General features: G+C 40.8%; 1 protein-coding gene across 1 annotated transcript in view; it reads right to left on the bottom strand.

Moving 5' to 3' along the window:
• Hadhb (hydroxyacyl-CoA dehydrogenase trifunctional multienzyme complex subunit beta) overlaps positions 1–17,121 on the bottom strand; it is a 32,932-nt gene that overhangs the window by 2,417 nt on the left and 13,394 nt on the right. The window contains exons 7-15 of the mRNA XM_042696690.1: positions 14,863–14,950; positions 11,631–11,818; positions 11,021–11,201; positions 8,454–8,575; positions 7,167–7,246; positions 7,039–7,086; positions 5,531–5,618; positions 4,558–4,632; positions 3,276–3,440 (exon numbers count right to left, since the gene is read on the bottom strand). Coding sequence (XP_042552624.1) covers positions 3,276–3,440; positions 4,558–4,632; positions 5,531–5,618; positions 7,039–7,086; positions 7,167–7,246; positions 8,454–8,575; positions 11,021–11,201; positions 11,631–11,818; positions 14,863–14,950 — 1,035 coding nt within the window. The remainder of the gene's footprint in view (positions 1–3,275; positions 3,441–4,557; positions 4,633–5,530; positions 5,619–7,038; positions 7,087–7,166; positions 7,247–8,453; positions 8,576–11,020; positions 11,202–11,630; positions 11,819–14,862; positions 14,951–17,121) is intronic.

The following is a 17,121-nucleotide window of genomic DNA, read 5'->3' as shown; positions in this document are numbered from 1 at the left end:
ATATATCATCCCCGGGCTTTCACCAAAAGTGCTTGCTATATTTATTAAACAGACTTTAAAGGATGAACACTTGCCTGGGCTGGCTTTGAATCTTGATTCTCAGATCTCAGCGTCTTGAGTAGCTAGGATTATAGGTGTGAGCACCAGCACCTGGCTTGTGGGATTTTTTGCTTTTAATAATATCCTTTTTGGGGGATTTTTTTTTCCATTTTTTTCCTTATACATTTTTGGTTCTGTTTTTTTCCTTCTTTTTCTTCTTCCCCTATCAGAGACCAAGACTTGAACTCCCTGTCTGATACTTTACACTCATTGGCAGACACCCTACCATCTGAACCAAGGCTCCAAGCTCCTCCTTGTACCTTCTTTATTCACTTGTTATATGCATATAACTTTATTCTTTTTTGTTACAATATAAAGCATTTCTTTTCATATTGCTATACACTCTGTTGTAATCTTTGTTTTTCCTTTCCTTTTTTGTGTGCTGGGGCTTGAACCCAAGGCCTCACTTACGTGAACAAGGGCTATACACTGATCACATCCCCAGCCCACCTCATCTTCTTTAATAGCCTTTCATAAAAGCCTCTTGATACTGTGACAGTTTCTCTCCCCAACAGGGTGCTAGCCTCACTGGCTTCTGTTATGACCTTGAGACTAGCCAAGCCCTTTCCCAAACGTTACCCTTTAAGTCTTTTTCTGTTTATATTAACTTTCATCATTTGCTTTATTATCTATTTCCTTAACTCTCCAGTATAAATTTAATGAGGACATGTCGTTCAGTTCATATTATATATCCAACACTTAACCAATACTTGTGTAGTTGAGTGTTGAGTAAGTTGAGTTTGAAGGAACTTATAAGCTAAAAATGAAAGTTTAGTTGGGTGTGGTGGTATATGCCTATAATCACAACGCTGGGAAGGCTAAGACTTGGGGATCACAAGTTCCAAGTCAGCCTGGTCCCCATAAACAGACCCTTTTGCTAGTAATAATTTTAAGACGCTATTTGTTTTTCTTCAGACTAACAGAGTGTTTTAAACTGGGCCTGGTGATACATGCCTATAATCTCAGTATCTTGGAGAGCGAAGTAGAAAGGGCAAGAATTTGAGTCCAGCCTGGACTACATAGTAAGACTATCAAAAAAAAAAAAAAAAAAAGCAGTGTTTTAATGCTCCAACATGAATTCTCAACCTCAGCTACAGGAGGTTTTGTCCCTGATTCTTTCCTGAGGACATCTGAATATGTAGAGATATTTCTGGTTATTTCTAATATGAGTTTACTTATGGGACAGGATAGAGATGAGGAGTTGTTACTGATGAAATCCGGTGGATGTGATTAACATCCTAAAATACATAGCACAAAAAATTCTGACCCAATTCATTCTTCTTCTGGCTCCCTAATCATACTGACACTCATCCTGGCTTTTGATGAACCAGTGTGGAGTTTAATGTAGTTTCTCAGATCATCATCTCCTCACTTACTATACATACTATAATCTTCTAGAAGAAAGATACCGGATATTATCATTCATCCAAAAAAATACTATTTATGCTCAGACATTTAAATCCAAAGAACAATGGCCATGTGGACTCTGCACTATGGACAGTGCTGTTTGTGAGTTGTCTCTCTCCCAGGACTAGGCACAGAGGTAAGGCTCTAGATATAAATGGCCAAGGTTTTCTGTGAATGTAGTTACAAAGGTCAGAAAGCATTCTGGCTGAAGGTATAGCTCGTGATAGAGTGCTTGTTTAGCATGTATGAAGCGTTGGGTTTAAACACCAGCACATACGACCAGAGTTCCTGATTATGATTCCAAAATGATCTAACTTACAGACACCTTATTGTTTCAAAGTCTCTGAGAAAAAGCTCTTTTAAATGAATGACTTTATGCTTTTCAAATATCATATTTATTAACCTTATTCAGTAACAACATTTATAAAATCTGTCAAAAAACAAAGGATGTTCATATCAGGATCAAAGAATTAAAAAAGCCTAGACTCGGACTTCCTTTTGGATTTTATTCCTAGAATGTAATGCTGTGGCAGGCAGGGGGTTGGGTCTATAATGTGAGAGAGGTAGATAGGAAAACATCTGTCAGAATAAAAATCTCTCCAGCTGAACAACAGTAAGTGATCCACCAGTAAGTTAATTCCCTAATAAAAGTCCTTCAGTTCTCTAGAAAGACAGCTTTATCTCCTGAAGAAATTTCATAGATTAAGGTGCTATACTAAATTGATAAATGAATAAAAGCTTATCCTTAAAGAAAAAAATATACTGAGATGTTCCTAACACTACTGTCTGTTGGGATAAGTGATTGTGTGTGTGTGTGTGTTGGTCCTGGGCTTGAACTCTGGGCCTGCATGTTGTCCCTGTAAGTGATTTTGTGTGTGTGTGTGTGTGTGTGTGTGTGTTGGTCCTGGGCTTGAACTCTGGGCCTATGCTGTCCCTTAACTTTTGTGCTCAAAGCTAGTACTCTACTATTTGAGCTACTCCTCCACTTCTGGCTTTTTGCGTTTTTTTTTGGTGTTTAATTGGAGGTAAAGGGTCTCAAGGACTTTCCTGCCCAGACTGGCTTCCAATGAAAATCCTCATATCTCAGCCTCCAGAGTAGCTAGGATTATAGGCATGAGCCACTAGTGCTTGGCTTCTAACTGATTTTATAAACAAAAAAAGTTAACATTATTTTAGGAAAAAAATAGCTTGGATCTAAATATATTTCAAATCTTCCTTTCAGATACTATCAGAATTAAAATTGCTATACTTGGGGCTGGGAAGGTAGCTCAGTGGTTGAGTGCATGCCTTGCAAGCATGAGGCCCTGGGTTCGATTCCTCAGCACCACATAAACAGAAAAAGCCAGAAGTGGCGCTGTGGCTCCAGTGGTAGAACGCTAGCCTTGAGCTGAAGAGCTGAGGGACAGCGGTCAGACCCAGAGTTCAGGCCCCATGACCGGCAAAAAAATAAATAAATAAATAAATAATAAAATAAAATTGCTATACTCCCACAAAATAAGCTTTTTTTTTTCTGTCTGTCATCAAAAATATTGCTTTAAGAATACCTTAAAGGGGGATGTGGCTTTATGGTAGAGTGCTTGTCTTGTATGCATGAAGCCCTGGGTTCGATTCCTCAGTACCACATAAACAGAAAAAGCCAGAAGTAGTACTGTGGCTCAAGTGAGATAGTGCTATCCCTGAGCAAAAGAAGCACCCAGATCCCAAGTTCAAGCTCCAGGACTGGCACCAAAAAAAAAAAAGAATACCTTAAAGACAACTAACAAACATACCTGCCCTCCAGCTGCGCAGGCTGCCACTAAGCCGTATTGGCCTCCATTCTTCCGTAATCTGTTGGCAGCTGCCATGACCAACCGGCAGCCAGTGGCTCCAAATGGGTGACCCAGAGACAACGATCCACCCCAGATATTAAACTTCTCCATAGGAAGCAAGCCAACCTGGTTCCCACAAAAGTAAAGATGAAATGTAAAGACAAGTTACATATCATAGGAAGCAGGTAGACTCTTAGTCCAGGAAGTAAAAGATACAGAAGGGAAAAAACTAATCTTAGACACATCATACATAAGTTTACTGCAAAGCAGAGTCTAGGTTTAAATAGACTTTAAAAAATAGCTAGGCACTGGTGGCTCAAAGTGGTAGAACACTAGCCTTGGGCTTTGCTCAGGGACAGTGGCAAGGCTCTGAATTCAAACCCCACAACTGACCAAAAGAAAGAAAGAAATATATTTAATGAGATATAAAATTCTTCATAAGAAGACACTTTCCCCTTCATATTCTTTTTTTAAAATTTTTGTTGGTCACAGGGCTTGAACTCACTGAGTTCACTGTCCCTGAGTTCTTTTGCTCCAGGCTAGCATTCTACCACTTTGAGCCACTGCTCCACTTCTGCTTTTCTGGTGTTTAAAGAATCTCAGGGACTTCCCCTGCCCAAGCTGGCTTTGAACTGGGATTCTTAGATCTCAGCCTCCTGAGAAGTTTGGATTATAGATATAGTCACCAGTGCCTGGCCCCCTTCATACTCTGTATTGGTAGCTAGCTAAGCTTGAAGTATTAACATGCTTTGGAAATTCAAGTACATTTTTTTTTGTCAGTCATAGGGCCTGAACTCTGGGCCTGAGCACTGTCCCTCAGCTCTTCAGCTCAAGGCTAGTACCCTACCACCTGAGCCAAAGCGCCACTTCCAGCTTTTTCTGCTTATATGGTGCTGAGGAATCGAACCCAGGGCCTCATGCATGTAAGGCAAGCACTCTACCACTGAGCCACCTTCCCAGCCCTATCAAGTACATTTTTTTTTTTTTGTCCGTCGTGGGGCTTGAACTCTGGGCCTGGGCGCTGTCCCTCAGCTCTTCAGCTCAAGGCGAGCGCTCTACCACTTGAGCTACAGCACCACTTCCGGTTTTCTGGTGGTTTATTGGAGATAGGTGTCTCACGGTCTCTCCTGCCCGGGCTGGCTTTGAACCGCGATCCTCAGATCTCAGCCTCCTGAGTAGCTAGTATTACAGGCGTGAGCCACCAGCGCCCGGCTCAAGTACATTTTTTAAAATTGGAACTTACCTTGGTTTTCCTGCCCATGTAGTTTTGTGCAAACCAGTCAGAATCCATGGCTTTAAAATTTGCCAAAATCTGACCCTAGAAGAAAATAATTCAAGAAAGATCATTACTAATGCTCTTCTAGGCTTTCTTTTAGGTGTAGTCTGGTTAGACAAATCTGCCGTGGGGCTTGAACTCTGGGCCTGGGCACTGTCCCTCAGCTCTTCAGCTCAAGACTAGTGCTCTACCACTTGAGCCACAGTGTGAATTCCAGTTTTCTGGTGGTTAATTGGAGGTAAGAGTCTCACAGACTTTCCTGCCTGGGCTGGCTTTGAACCATGATTCTCAAATCTGAGCCTCCTTAGTAGCTAGGATTACAGGCATGAGCCACTGGCGCCCAGTTGGTTAGACAAATCTTTAAGTCAGTTTTTAACGAAAATTTCCTAAAAGTACTAAAGTACTTCTGAGGGACCTCTAAAAGTCATCCTCAAAAGATATTTTTAATTAATTCATTTGTTCATTTAAAATTTTTTTGTTGTTTTTTTTGGGTCCGGTCGTGGGGCCTAAACCCTGGGCCTGGGCACTGTCACTCAGCTCTTCAGCTCAAGACTAGCGCTTTATCATTTGAGCCACAGCGCCACTTCCGGCTTTTTTCTTTTTGCTTATGTGGTGCTGAGGAATTGAACCCAGGGCCTCAGGTATGCAAGGCAAGCGTTCTACCACTGAGCCACCTTCCCAGCCCTGTTCATTTAAATTTTTAAAAACAACTTTTATTGAATTACATTAGTTATATGGGGAGGGGGAGGGGGAAGGAAGTACTCATTGTTACATCTCCAAATGTTTATACTCTATTCCAAACAGATGCTTTTAACACCATAGGTAGCTCTTCAGTCTCTAACACTGCTCATAATGTAGTTTAGTACTTAAAATACAAACACCCACTCCCCACAAACATGGAGTATATTTTTAAAGTGCATAATCCCTTCAGATGACTTACTGAGAAGGCTTCATGAAATTCAAATGCATCGATATCATTCATGGTTAATCCTGCCTTTTCTAGAACTTTTGGAGTAGCATATGTTGGTCTGAAAAAAAAAAGTAGTATCTTAAAATTATATTATTATACTTATGATTCCCATCTTAGCCTTCCCAGCATTGTGATTATAGGCATGCACCACTACACCCAACTAAACTTTAATTTTTAGCCTATAAGTTCCTTCAAACTCAACTTACTCAGGGCTGGGAAGGTGGCTTAGTGGTAGAGTGCTTGCCTCGCATGCATGAGGCCCTGGGTTCCATTCCTCAGCACCACATAAACAGTAAAAAAGGCTGGAAGTGGCACTGTGGTTCAAGTGGTAGCATGCTAGCCTTGAGCTTAAGAGCTCAGGGACAATAGAGTTCAAGCCCCACGACTGACACCCGCCACTCCCCCCAAAAAAAACCAAAAATCTCAACTTACTCAACACTCAACTACACAAGTATTGGTTAAGTGTTGGATATATAATATGAACTGAACGACATGTCCTCATTAAATTTATACTGGAGAGTTAAGGAAATAGATAATAAAGCAAACGATGAAAGTTAATATAAACAGAAAAAGAATAAAAGGGTAACGTTTGGGAAAGGGCTTGGCTAGTCTCAAGGTCATAACAGAAGCCAGTGAGGCTAGCACCCTGTTGGGGAGAGAAACTGTCACAGTATCAAGAGGCTTTTATGAAAGGCTATTAAAGAAGATGAGGTGGGCTGGGGATGTGATCAGTGTATAGCACTTGTTCACGTAAGTGAGGCCTTGGGTTCAAGCCCCAGCACACAAAAAAGGAAAGGAAAAACAAAGATTACAACAGAGTGTATAGCAATATGAAAAGAAATGCTTTATATTTTAACAAAAAAGAATAAAGTTATATGCATATAACAAGTGAATAAAGAAGGTACAAGGAGGAGCTTGGAGCCTTGGTTCAGATGGTAAGGTGTCTGCCAATGAGTGTAAAGTGTCAGACAGGAAGTTCAAGTCCTGGTCTCTGATTGGGAAAGAAGAAAAAAAAAAAAAAGAACCAAAAATGGAAAAAGGAAATATGGGAAGGGAAAAATGGAAAAAAAATTTCCCCCAAAAGGATATTATTAAAAAACAAACAAACAAAAATCCCACAAGCGAGGTGCTGGTGGCTCACAAGTGTAATTCTAGCTACTTAGGAGATTTGAGAATCAAGGTTGAAAGCCAGCCTGCACAGGAAAGTCTGTGAGACTCTTATCTTCAGTTAACCACCAGAAAACAAGAAGTTTAACTGTGGCTCAAACTGGTAGAGCGCTAGCCTTGAGCAAAAGAGCTCAGGGACTGAACCCAGGCCCTGAGTTCAAGTCCCACAACTGACAAAAAGAAAAAAAAAAGAAAGAGAAAAAAACCCGACACATGAATTAGGAATTTAGGATTTTACATCCTTTAAAGTCTGTGTAATAAATACTGCAAGTGCTTTGGATGAAAGCCCAGGGATATACATTGCCACCTACCCGAGTAATAGCTGATCTTTTGGATCCTGAGATACATACACAAAGTCCCTAGGTAAAGAACAGAGGGGGGTTAGCCTCAGTAATAAAATAATGAAATCAGAGACATTCCACTGGAGCATTTACTTTACCTCAAATATGCTTTTGGCTTATAACCCAGGGCCAGAGCTTTGTCCTCTGCCATAATAAGCATTGCAGAAGCACCATCAGTCTGAAATTAACCAGAAAAAAAAAATGTTAGTGTTTCTTGTGGCTTTCTGCTCTTGACAACCATCTTCCAAGTACTTAGGAGATTCTTCCAACAAACCTACTTAATTTATCCATCATTAAGTCACAATTCAAACATATATAGTGACCCATTCATGGAGGAGAAAGTTAGAAGAAAATGTTCAAAAAGTATAATTTTTATAATGGAGGAAGAGGTAGCTCACACCTGTAATCCTAGCTACTCAGGAGGATGAGATATGAGAATGGAGGTTCAAAAATAGCCTGGGCAGAAAAGTTCCCTGGGGATTCTTTTCTCCAATTAGCCACTCAAAAACTGGAAGTGGCACTGTGGCTCAAAGTGTTCTAGAATGCTAGCCTTCAGCTGAAAGAGCTAAGAGACAGCACTGAGGCCGTGTGCAAGCACTATGACTGGAAAAAAAAAAAAGACAGAGAGAAAAAAGAAAAAAAAGTACCCATAATTAACTTAAGACAAAGGTTTTTGCCTGACACAGAAAATTAAAAATTTTCTGAATTTCTAAAAAACATCTATTTCACTTATTTATCTTTACATTTTCTGTGCTGTTTCTCAGCTGCTTCCTACCCATGGTTTCTGGGTGATTTCATGTAACAGGCCAACCAATGGAAGAAGATTGGGTGGGCTGATGAAAACATTAAAAAAAATCACAGTTTTACTTCTTTGGACCATACCCCAAACCTGCAATTCTAAAAGACAAGAAGTAGGGGAGAAAGAGGTACCACTGCTTTAAAAAGCCCTTTACCATTACCATTACTTCAAAAGAAAAGAGTTGCTAACACCAAAATTCGCAATCAAAAAGAAAAGTAATTACTCTACACACTGCAAAACCAGAATAAAGTTCTATAACATTCTATAATGCTTTTGTAAGTCAGCAACCTTGAAAGAAACATATGGTATGATAGTATATAATAGTATGGTGATAAAATATGCGAAAACAGGTGATGATTCATAATAAAGTTATTTTCAGTATACTAATAATGTTACTTAATAATATGTATAGGCATGGAGGCACACACTTGTAATGCCAGTTACCCAGAAGGCTGAAGGAAGTGGATCAGAATTGTGAGGCCAGTCTGGACTTCCATGTGAGATTTTTTTTGTCTCAAAAACAAATAAACAACCAAAACAAGGCTAGAGGTAGTTCCCTACAAACACAAACAGCACAGATGGTTACCAGGAAAGAAGAATTTGCAGCTGTTACTGTGCCATAGGGCTTGATGAATGCAGGCTTTAGTTTGGCCATCTGTTCCAGTGAGGAAGGTCGAATGCCATTATCTTTGGTAACTGTGTCCTTTCCTATAAAAATATAAACTTTTTTTAACTAAAAAGCTTAAGCAGTGTATTATCTTCTCCAGAGAATGCTTTAAAACAAATGTAGTTTGTTTACTAGAACAAATTTTTTTTTGTCAGTGGTGGGGCTTGAACTCTGGGCCTGGGCGCTGTTTCTAAGCTTGTCAGCTCAAATCTAGCACTCTACCACTTGAGCCACAGAGCCACTACCGGTTTTCTGAGTGGTTAATTAGAGATAAGAGTCTCACAGACTTCCCTGCTGGGGTTGGCTTTTAAACTGCAATTCTCATATCTCAGCTTCCTGAGTAGCTAGGATTATAGGCATGAGCCATCAGCACCCCACAACAAATGAAGTTTTTCACTACAAGAAAGCCTTTCTGTTTTCCAGTGCTGAGGATCCAACCTGGGGCCCTATGTAGACTAGGCAAGTGCTCTACTACTGAGCTGTTTATAGTTTCCAAGCTATGATCAAATTTTAAATAAAATCCTGAAGATTTTTGGAAGACCATATCGTTTAATTTAAAAAAAAAAAAGACATTCTATTTTCTTAATACATTTATTCACATTTGGCTATTCTATACAGAATCTATACAAATTAGAAGTTTTTGGTTAGAGTTTAGAAAGAGTCTCATAGACTTTCCTGCCCAGACTGGTTTCAAAGCAAAATATCCTTAGATCTCAGCCTCCTGAGTCAGCAAGGATTACAGGCGTGAGCCAATGGAGCCCAGCTTGAATCAGAAAATAGGCATGTACTTAAGAACTAAAAGCAACAGAAAGCTGATGGCTCCTGTCTATAATCCTAGATACCTAAGGAAGCTGAGATCTGAGGATCATAGTTTAAAGCCAGCACAGGGAGACAAATATGAGTGACTCTTATTTCCACTTAACCAGCAAAAAGCTGGAAATGGAGATGTAGCTCAAGTTGTAGAGCACCTTAAGTTAAAAAGCTGAACTAGAGATGAAGGGGATGAGTTGAAGCCCCATTAAGGGCATAAAAACAGAAACAACTAAAGAACAACTAAGAGCAACTAAAAGATATTAGAAGGATCTAAAAAAAAGGATCTAATAAAAATTTTTTTTAAGGTTTATATGTGTTGCAATCAAAACTTGAATGCAGGATGGGGACAGGAGGGAAAAAGTGGAAGAGAGCAAAGGAAGGGGTAATATTGTCCAAAAAGAAATGAACTCTTTACCTCATTTATTTACCTGATATATGTAACTGTAACCTGTCTGTATATCACTTTATAATAATAAAAAAGTTACTATATATAAACAACAAACAACAACAACAACGAAAGACCAACTTGAGGCCACATTTAAGAATGAGGCAGCCAGATGCCAGTAGCTCCTAGCTACTCCGGAGGCAGAGATCTGAGGATGATGATTCAAAGCCAGCTCAGGACTTTCTTATCTCCAATTAACCACCAGAAAATAGGAAGTGGTGCTGTGTCTCAAGTGGTAGAGTGCTTGCCTCACTAGGACAGTGCCCAGGCCAAGAGTTAAAGCCCCTCGACCCATAAAAAAAAATGAGGGCAGAAGCCAGGCACAATGAATCATGTATATAATAATAGCTACTTGGGAGACTGAGATTGAGAGCCAGCCCAGGCAAAAAACAAAAGTTCATGAGACACCCCCTATCTCAACCAGATTTTAAAATAAATAGAGGAGTTGGAGGTATGGCTCACTTGCTAGAGCCCTAGCCAATGAACAAAGGCAGCAGGTACTGAGTTTGAATCCTGGTGTCAGACCTAAAAAACAGAAACAAAATCTAGGAATGATGATACATGCCTATGATACTAGCTAAAAAAAATAAAGCCAGGGGCTGGGAAGGTGGCTCAGTGGTAGAGCGCTTGCCTTGCATGCATGAGGCCCTGGGTTCGATTCCTCAGCACCACATAAGCAAAAAGAAAAAAGCCAGAAGTGGTGTTGTGGCTCGAGTGGTAGAGCGCTAGCCTTGAGCTGAAGAGCTGAAGGACAGCGCCCAGGCCCAGAGTTCAGGCCCCACGACCAGACCCAAAAAAATAAAAAATAAATAAATAAAAATAAAGCCGGGCAATGGTGGCTCATGCCTGTAATCATAGCTTCTTAGGAGGCTGAGATCTGAGGATGGCAGTTCAAAGCCAGCTCAGGCAAGAAAGTCCAAATGCTTATCTCCAATTAAACACCAGAAAACTAGAAGTGACACTCTGATTTAAAGTGGTAGAGTGCTAGCCTTGTGCAAGAGCTCAGCACCATTGCCCAGGTCCTGAGTTCAAGCCTCAGGGCAGATAGATAGATAGATAGATAGACAGACAGACAGACAGACAGACAGACAGACAGACAGACAGATAGATAGAGGCTGAGCATTTCAAAACTGAATTATTACATTGGAAGTCAATTAGGAATTTTTTGAGGAACAGGAGGAACAATTCAAAACTCCCTAATAAGATACAGGAAGTAGTCTCATTTTACCTGGTACTTTGAAGGGTACAACATCAGAAAGGTGTCCTTCATCCTGTGCCTTCTTGGCCAAACTGTGAGAGCGCAATGCGTACTCATCCTGTTCCATTCGAGAAATACCAAAGGCAGCAGCCAGTCGGTCTGCAGAGTGGCCCATGGTCTCACTGGTAGAGAACTCGGCCACTGCAGGGAGCTAGGGAGGGAAACATCAAAAGCAGGTACATTGTTAAGAGGTCTTGTATGATATGAAGATAGTTTTGGCATTACTTGGCAAACTGAACATCTATTTGTTAACTAGGTATGGCACATGCCTCTAATCCCAACACTCAGGAGTATGAGGCAGAAGGACCACAAATTTATGCCAGCTTGGGATACATCATAAGACAAAGGAAGCTTGTGAGCAAGGCATCTCTAGAAAGCTCTAGACAGAACTCACAAAGTCAAATTTTCTAACTACCACTTCCCCTTCTCCCCATTTGATCAAATATTTATCCTTTCCCATAACCAAGAGAGTCTAGTTATTGGAATATGCCTGAGACCATGCTATTGTATCAAATTCTAATCTATGCCAAGGGACACTCTGGTAAGTCATCTCTATTTACATAAAGTTCCCAAGTCTTACCTCAGGTGTCAAAAAATTCAACCTGAATTTAGAGAGTAAAGTCAGTCGCTGGCCTATTGTCTTGGCTTTATTGAGATCGAGCATCATTTTCCTCATTTTCCTTGAATGACGAATGGGGACATCGGACATTAACTCGACACCACCAGCCACAACCACATCATACTGGCCAGAGGCAATCAGGCCAACAGCTACAGGGCACAGGTTATATACATAATGAACATCTTTCACAGAAAATAACCAGTCATTGACATTTAAGCTTTGATTAAAATATTGTTTAACATTTTTCTGTTTGGGATATCTGTAATTAAACTTTTCATTTGTGTGTGTGTGTGTGTGTGTGTGTGTGTGTGCCTGCCTTATGTATATATTAAATAGGTAAGCTCAAGATAATTTATTTTTTTATTTTTTTGTCAGTTGTGGGGCTTGAACTCAGGGCCTGGACTCTGTCCCTGAGCCTGAGCCTTTTTGTGCTCAAAGCTAGTGCTCTACCACTTCAGCCACAGCGTCACTTCCAGTTTTTGAGTGATTTATTGGAAATAAGAGTCTCAGGGAACTTTTCTGCCAGGACTGGCTTTAAACCACCATCCTCAGATCTCAGTCTCCTGAGTAGCTAGGATTATAGGGGAGAGCCACTAGTGCCCGGGCCAGCTACTGTTTTTAATCATTAAAAAAAATTTATCTTTCCAGGCCCCTAGTGGTTCATGCCTATAATCCTAGCTACTTAGGAGGCTGAGAGCTGAGGATATTATAGTTCAAAGCCAGCCCTGGCAGAAAAGTCCGTGAGTGTCTCATCTCCAATTAACCACCAAAAAAACTGGAAGTAAAGCTGTGGTTCAAAGTAGCAAAACAGCTCAGAGACCGTACCCAGGCCTTAAGTTCAAACCTCAGGACTGATTATAAATAAATAAATAAATAACCCACAAGACAGTATATTGGAAATAAACTTTACAACTTGGGGGTGGGTGGGGGGGAAGTAAGGGAGTGAGGGAGACCAGGGAGGGAAGGGACAGTAAAAGAACCACAGGGAGGGGGTAACAATGCTCAACAAGAAATGAGCATTGCCTTACTCATGTAACTGTAACCACTCTCTACAATATCTTTATAATTAAAAATTTTTTTAATAATAAATAAATAGCCAGGCACTGGTGGCTCATACTTGTAATTCTACCTATTCAAGAGGCTGAGATCTGGGATCTGGTTTGAAGTGAGCCTGGGCAGGAAAGTATATGAGACTCTTATTTCCAATTAACCACCAAAATCCAGAAGTAGAACTGTGGCTCAAGTGGTAGAGCACTAGTGTTGAATAAAAAATGTTCAGAGACAGCATCCTGAGTTCAAGCCCCAGGACTGACTAAAAAAACAAGTCTAAAAACACTTTGGGATACCATGGTGCACCAGAGGAAAGTTAATTCAGGACCTAGGAACATTAGTTTCTTGATATAATCACAGGGTCAATTCAAACAAACAATATTCTAAACCAGACTATCTAACATATTTCCAGCTTTTAGAAAAGCTTGTCCCCCCTATAGATAATATTAATTTCTACTACATGCCAGACAAATTCTGGCTTTTGAGATCTAAAGCAGCCTACCTCCTTCTTTATGGTACCAGCAAGTATGCTGTTGCTCTAACTGGGAGTTTGTCACATGTTACACAGAGGGAAGAAGCCTCTGGCTGTCTCTGGCATCATCTTCCATCACCATGAGCTAAGCTGCCCAACCTGGCCTTGATACATAAAACAGCACTCGGATGCTATTCCTTCCAACTGTTTTGCCTTGTCAGGCCAGATGCTACACAATGTCTCACAATCTTACTGAAGTTTGTCTAAAAAAAAAAAAGTTGCAATGATTGGCAATGAATGCTAAGGATATAGGGGAAAATGGAAGAGCTTCATCTTCTAAAACAGGGCTGGAGGGGGGGCAGCAGGATCCTAGCATCATGGGGAAGCATCCTATTGGAATCATGGAGGTTTAAAACCCTGTAGGATATAAACTATTCCTGTTTTTTTGTTTTTTTTTTTGCCAGTCCTAGGGCTTGAACTCAGGGTCTAGGCACTGTACCTGAGTTTCTTTTTGCTCAAGGCTAGCGCTCTGTTACTTGAGCCACAGCACCACTTCCAGCTTTTTCTGTTTATGAGGTACTGAGGACTCAATCCCAGGGCTTCATGCATGCTAGGCAAGCACTCTACTACTAAACCACATTCCCAGCCCTATAAACTATTCTTAAAAATAGTTATTATAAAGGTGATGTATTGAGAAAGGGGTTACAGTTATGGAAGGCAGGCAAAGAGCACATTTCTTTTTGAACAATGTCACCCTTTCCCTCACTCTCTATAAACTATTCTTGCCTCCAGTTTGGTTCTGAAGCATCGTCTTAGAGAACAGCAGCTCTGGCTGACAACCCCTGCTGCAGCCAGACTAGTTCTGGTGGAGAAACTACACCAACAGATGTGAGGCCCAGGTTTGGAGAGTAAGCAAAATTCTGAGAACTATTGTCAAAACCCTCTTTTAGTAATGGTTGTTATCATCAATTAGTTGTACAGAGCAGTTTTATAGATCTCATCTCCTCTGCCATTTTCCTTTATTCCCCTCCCTCTTTCCTAAATCAATCTCAATAAGCTTCATTGTTCCATTTTAACACATGTACACCCTCTCTGTTCACCTTCTCCCCTTTCTTTTTTTTTTTTAAACTGCTCATTTCCTGAAATGCTGTACTTTTATTTATTTATTTTTGTTGGTCGTGGGGCTTGAACTCTGGGCCTGGGCACTGTCCCTCAGCACTTCAGCTCAATGCTAGTGCTCTACCACTTGATCCACAGTGCCACTTCTGGCTTTTTCTGCTTATGTGGTGCTTAGGAATCAAACCCAGGGCCGCATGCAAGGCAAGCACTCTACCACTAAGCCAACTTCCCAGCCCCGCCTTCTCCCCTTTTATTAGTACCCACAACCCTGACAGGATCTGTTTTACATTCTTATCATTCCGTGTGTGTGTGTGTGTGTGTGTGTGTGTGTGTGCGCGCGCACACTCTAATTGTTCAAAGAGGTTTCACTGTCAATGTATGTGTGTGTGTGCACTCTAATTGTTCAAAGAGGTTTCACTGTCAAAATCCCCAAATTTTAATGTGATGTTTAAAAAAACACAAAGATATCTGGACTATTTACTTGTATTAAGATTAATTTTTCAAAAATCATGTAAAGGCAAAGAAGGAAAATTCACATGAACCCTTACATACCTGTGGTCATGGCTTGGTTGGAAGAGATGCAAGCCATGGTGACAGTGTGAGCAGGGGTCTTGTCAGAGAAGCCAGCTCCGAGGGCAGCCTTGAAAAAACACAGGGAATGGTGATCATTTGTGAAGAAAAGGTACCACATAAGGGACAATCTGAGCTCTATTTAAATCGGGAAAAAGTTGTTTTGTTTTTGTTTTATCATTTGTGGGGCCTGAACTCTGGGCCTGGGTGCTGTCCCTCAGCTCTTCAGCTCAAGGTTAGTCTCTACCACTTGAGCCACAGCACCACTTCTGGCTTTTTCTCCTTATGTGGTGTTGAGGAATTGAACCCAGGGCCTCATGCATGCAAGGCAAGCACTCTACCACTGAGCCACCTTCCCAGCCCAGGAAGAAGTTTTAACATGCTATTAGACAATAAAATTAAGCATATCACAAAAGCTTGCTAATTTTCTATATAGCCATTCATTGATTTATTCAAACTCCTAGTAACTAGTCCCCTTTTTGTTTTTATAGCAATGGACGTGGAATCCAGGGCCTCACATATGCTAGCAAACACTCTCACTGAACTACCTCTGTAGCCCTTTTCATTTTAAGACCCAGTCTTGCTAAGTTGGCCAGACTGGTGTCAAGCTTGTTATTCTGCCTCAACTTCCCCGGCATCTAGGATTTTAAGCAGATGCTACTGTGTTCAACTCCCTAGTAATCTGTTTCTTGGATATAATACACTACTACACTTAGCTAAATTCTTTTTTTTTTTTTCCTTTTGGCGGTACTGGGTTTTGAATTAAAAATCTTGTGCTGGCTAGACAAGTGTTCTCCCATTTCAGCTCCACCTCTGGTCCTTTCTTAGCAATGCTTTGCTCAGTCTTTTTTCAAGGATATCATTTGATTTTAACTCATTTAAAATTTCAAATAGACCCAGGTACTGGTGATTCATGCCTGTAATCCTGGCTACTCAGGAGGCTGAGATCTGAGGATCACAGTTTGAAGCCAGCATGGGCAGGAAACTTCATGAGACTCATATCTCCAATTAACCACCAGAAAACCAGAAATGGGGGGCTGGGAAGGTGGCTCAGTGGTAGAGTGCTTGCCTTGCATGCCTGAGGCCCTGGGTTCGATTCCCCAGCACCACATAAGCAAAAAGAAAAAAGCCGGAAGTGGCGCTATGGCTCAAGTGGTAGAGTGCTAGCCTTGAGCTGAAGAGCTGAGGGACGGTGCCCAGGCCCAGAGTTCAGGCCCCATGACCGGACCCCAAAAAAAAAAAAAAACCAGAAATGGCACTGTGGTTCGAGTGCTTGCCTTGAGCGGAAGAGCTCAGGGACAGCAGCCAGACCTTGGGTTCAAGTCTCATGACCTACAAAAAAACAAAACAAAAAAAGAAAAAAAAATAAAGCTCCATGGCTAAGGGAAAGCTCAGATTGTAGGACCCTAGACCCCCAGCACTGCTAGAAATAAATAAATAAATAAGCTTCTAACTCCATATACCCTTCATTATGAAATTCTAAATCCCATTACAAGGAATTCTGAATCTACTTAATACTTAGAATACAAACTTCCTTAATTTCCTTACCTTTATACTGTTTTTTTTTTTTAAACCATTAATTAATTGTAGGAATAGAAATGTGTCACAGCAGTACAACCTTAGTATTTTCAGGCAGGCTTGATCCTAAGTGCCCAACTGGCCTTGCTTAAAAACTGCCTAAAAAGTACCTTTATTTTGTTAGTCATAAGGCTTGAACTCTGGGCCTGGGCTGTCCCTCAGCTTTTCAGCTCAAGGTGAGTGCTCTACCACTTGAACCATAGTGCCACTTCCCTAAAAAGTACTTTTTAAAGAACTTACTGTTGAGGGGATGGAAGAGGGAGAGGATTGGAGGAAATGAGGGGGAAATGATAAAGGGATGGCTTTGATCAAGATACACTATACTCATAAATTGACTGGCTGAATTAAAATCCCTTTGCAACAGCTATTTAAATAAATTTTTACTGCTTACTCAGTCTAAACCAATTCACAAGGACGACAGAAGCAAGTATTCAGGACAGAGAAGAGTTCTAGAGTGGAGCAAAGGTAAAGGGCATTTAAGTCAGAATGGCCTGATCCTCCCAAGGGCCTTTATAGCACGTTATTCTTGGCCCCAACTGACCCTCAGGTTGGAAGGAGTTTTAAATAGAAGGTAGCTGGTGACCCTTGTCCACATGCTTGCTTCTATTTAAAGTCTTAGTAATTCTCAAGCAGAAAGGAGAAAGGAAGAGGCTGCTTAGTTAA

Source organism: Dipodomys spectabilis, unplaced genomic scaffold (genome assembly GCF_019054845.1).
Source record: "Dipodomys spectabilis isolate Male_0828 unplaced genomic scaffold, ASM1905484v1 ptg000210l, whole genome shotgun sequence".
Lineage (NCBI taxonomy): Eukaryota > Metazoa > Chordata > Mammalia > Rodentia > Heteromyidae > Dipodomys > Dipodomys spectabilis.
Note: the sequence above shows the minus strand (reverse complement) of the source record. Positions and strands in the feature narration are given on the sequence as shown.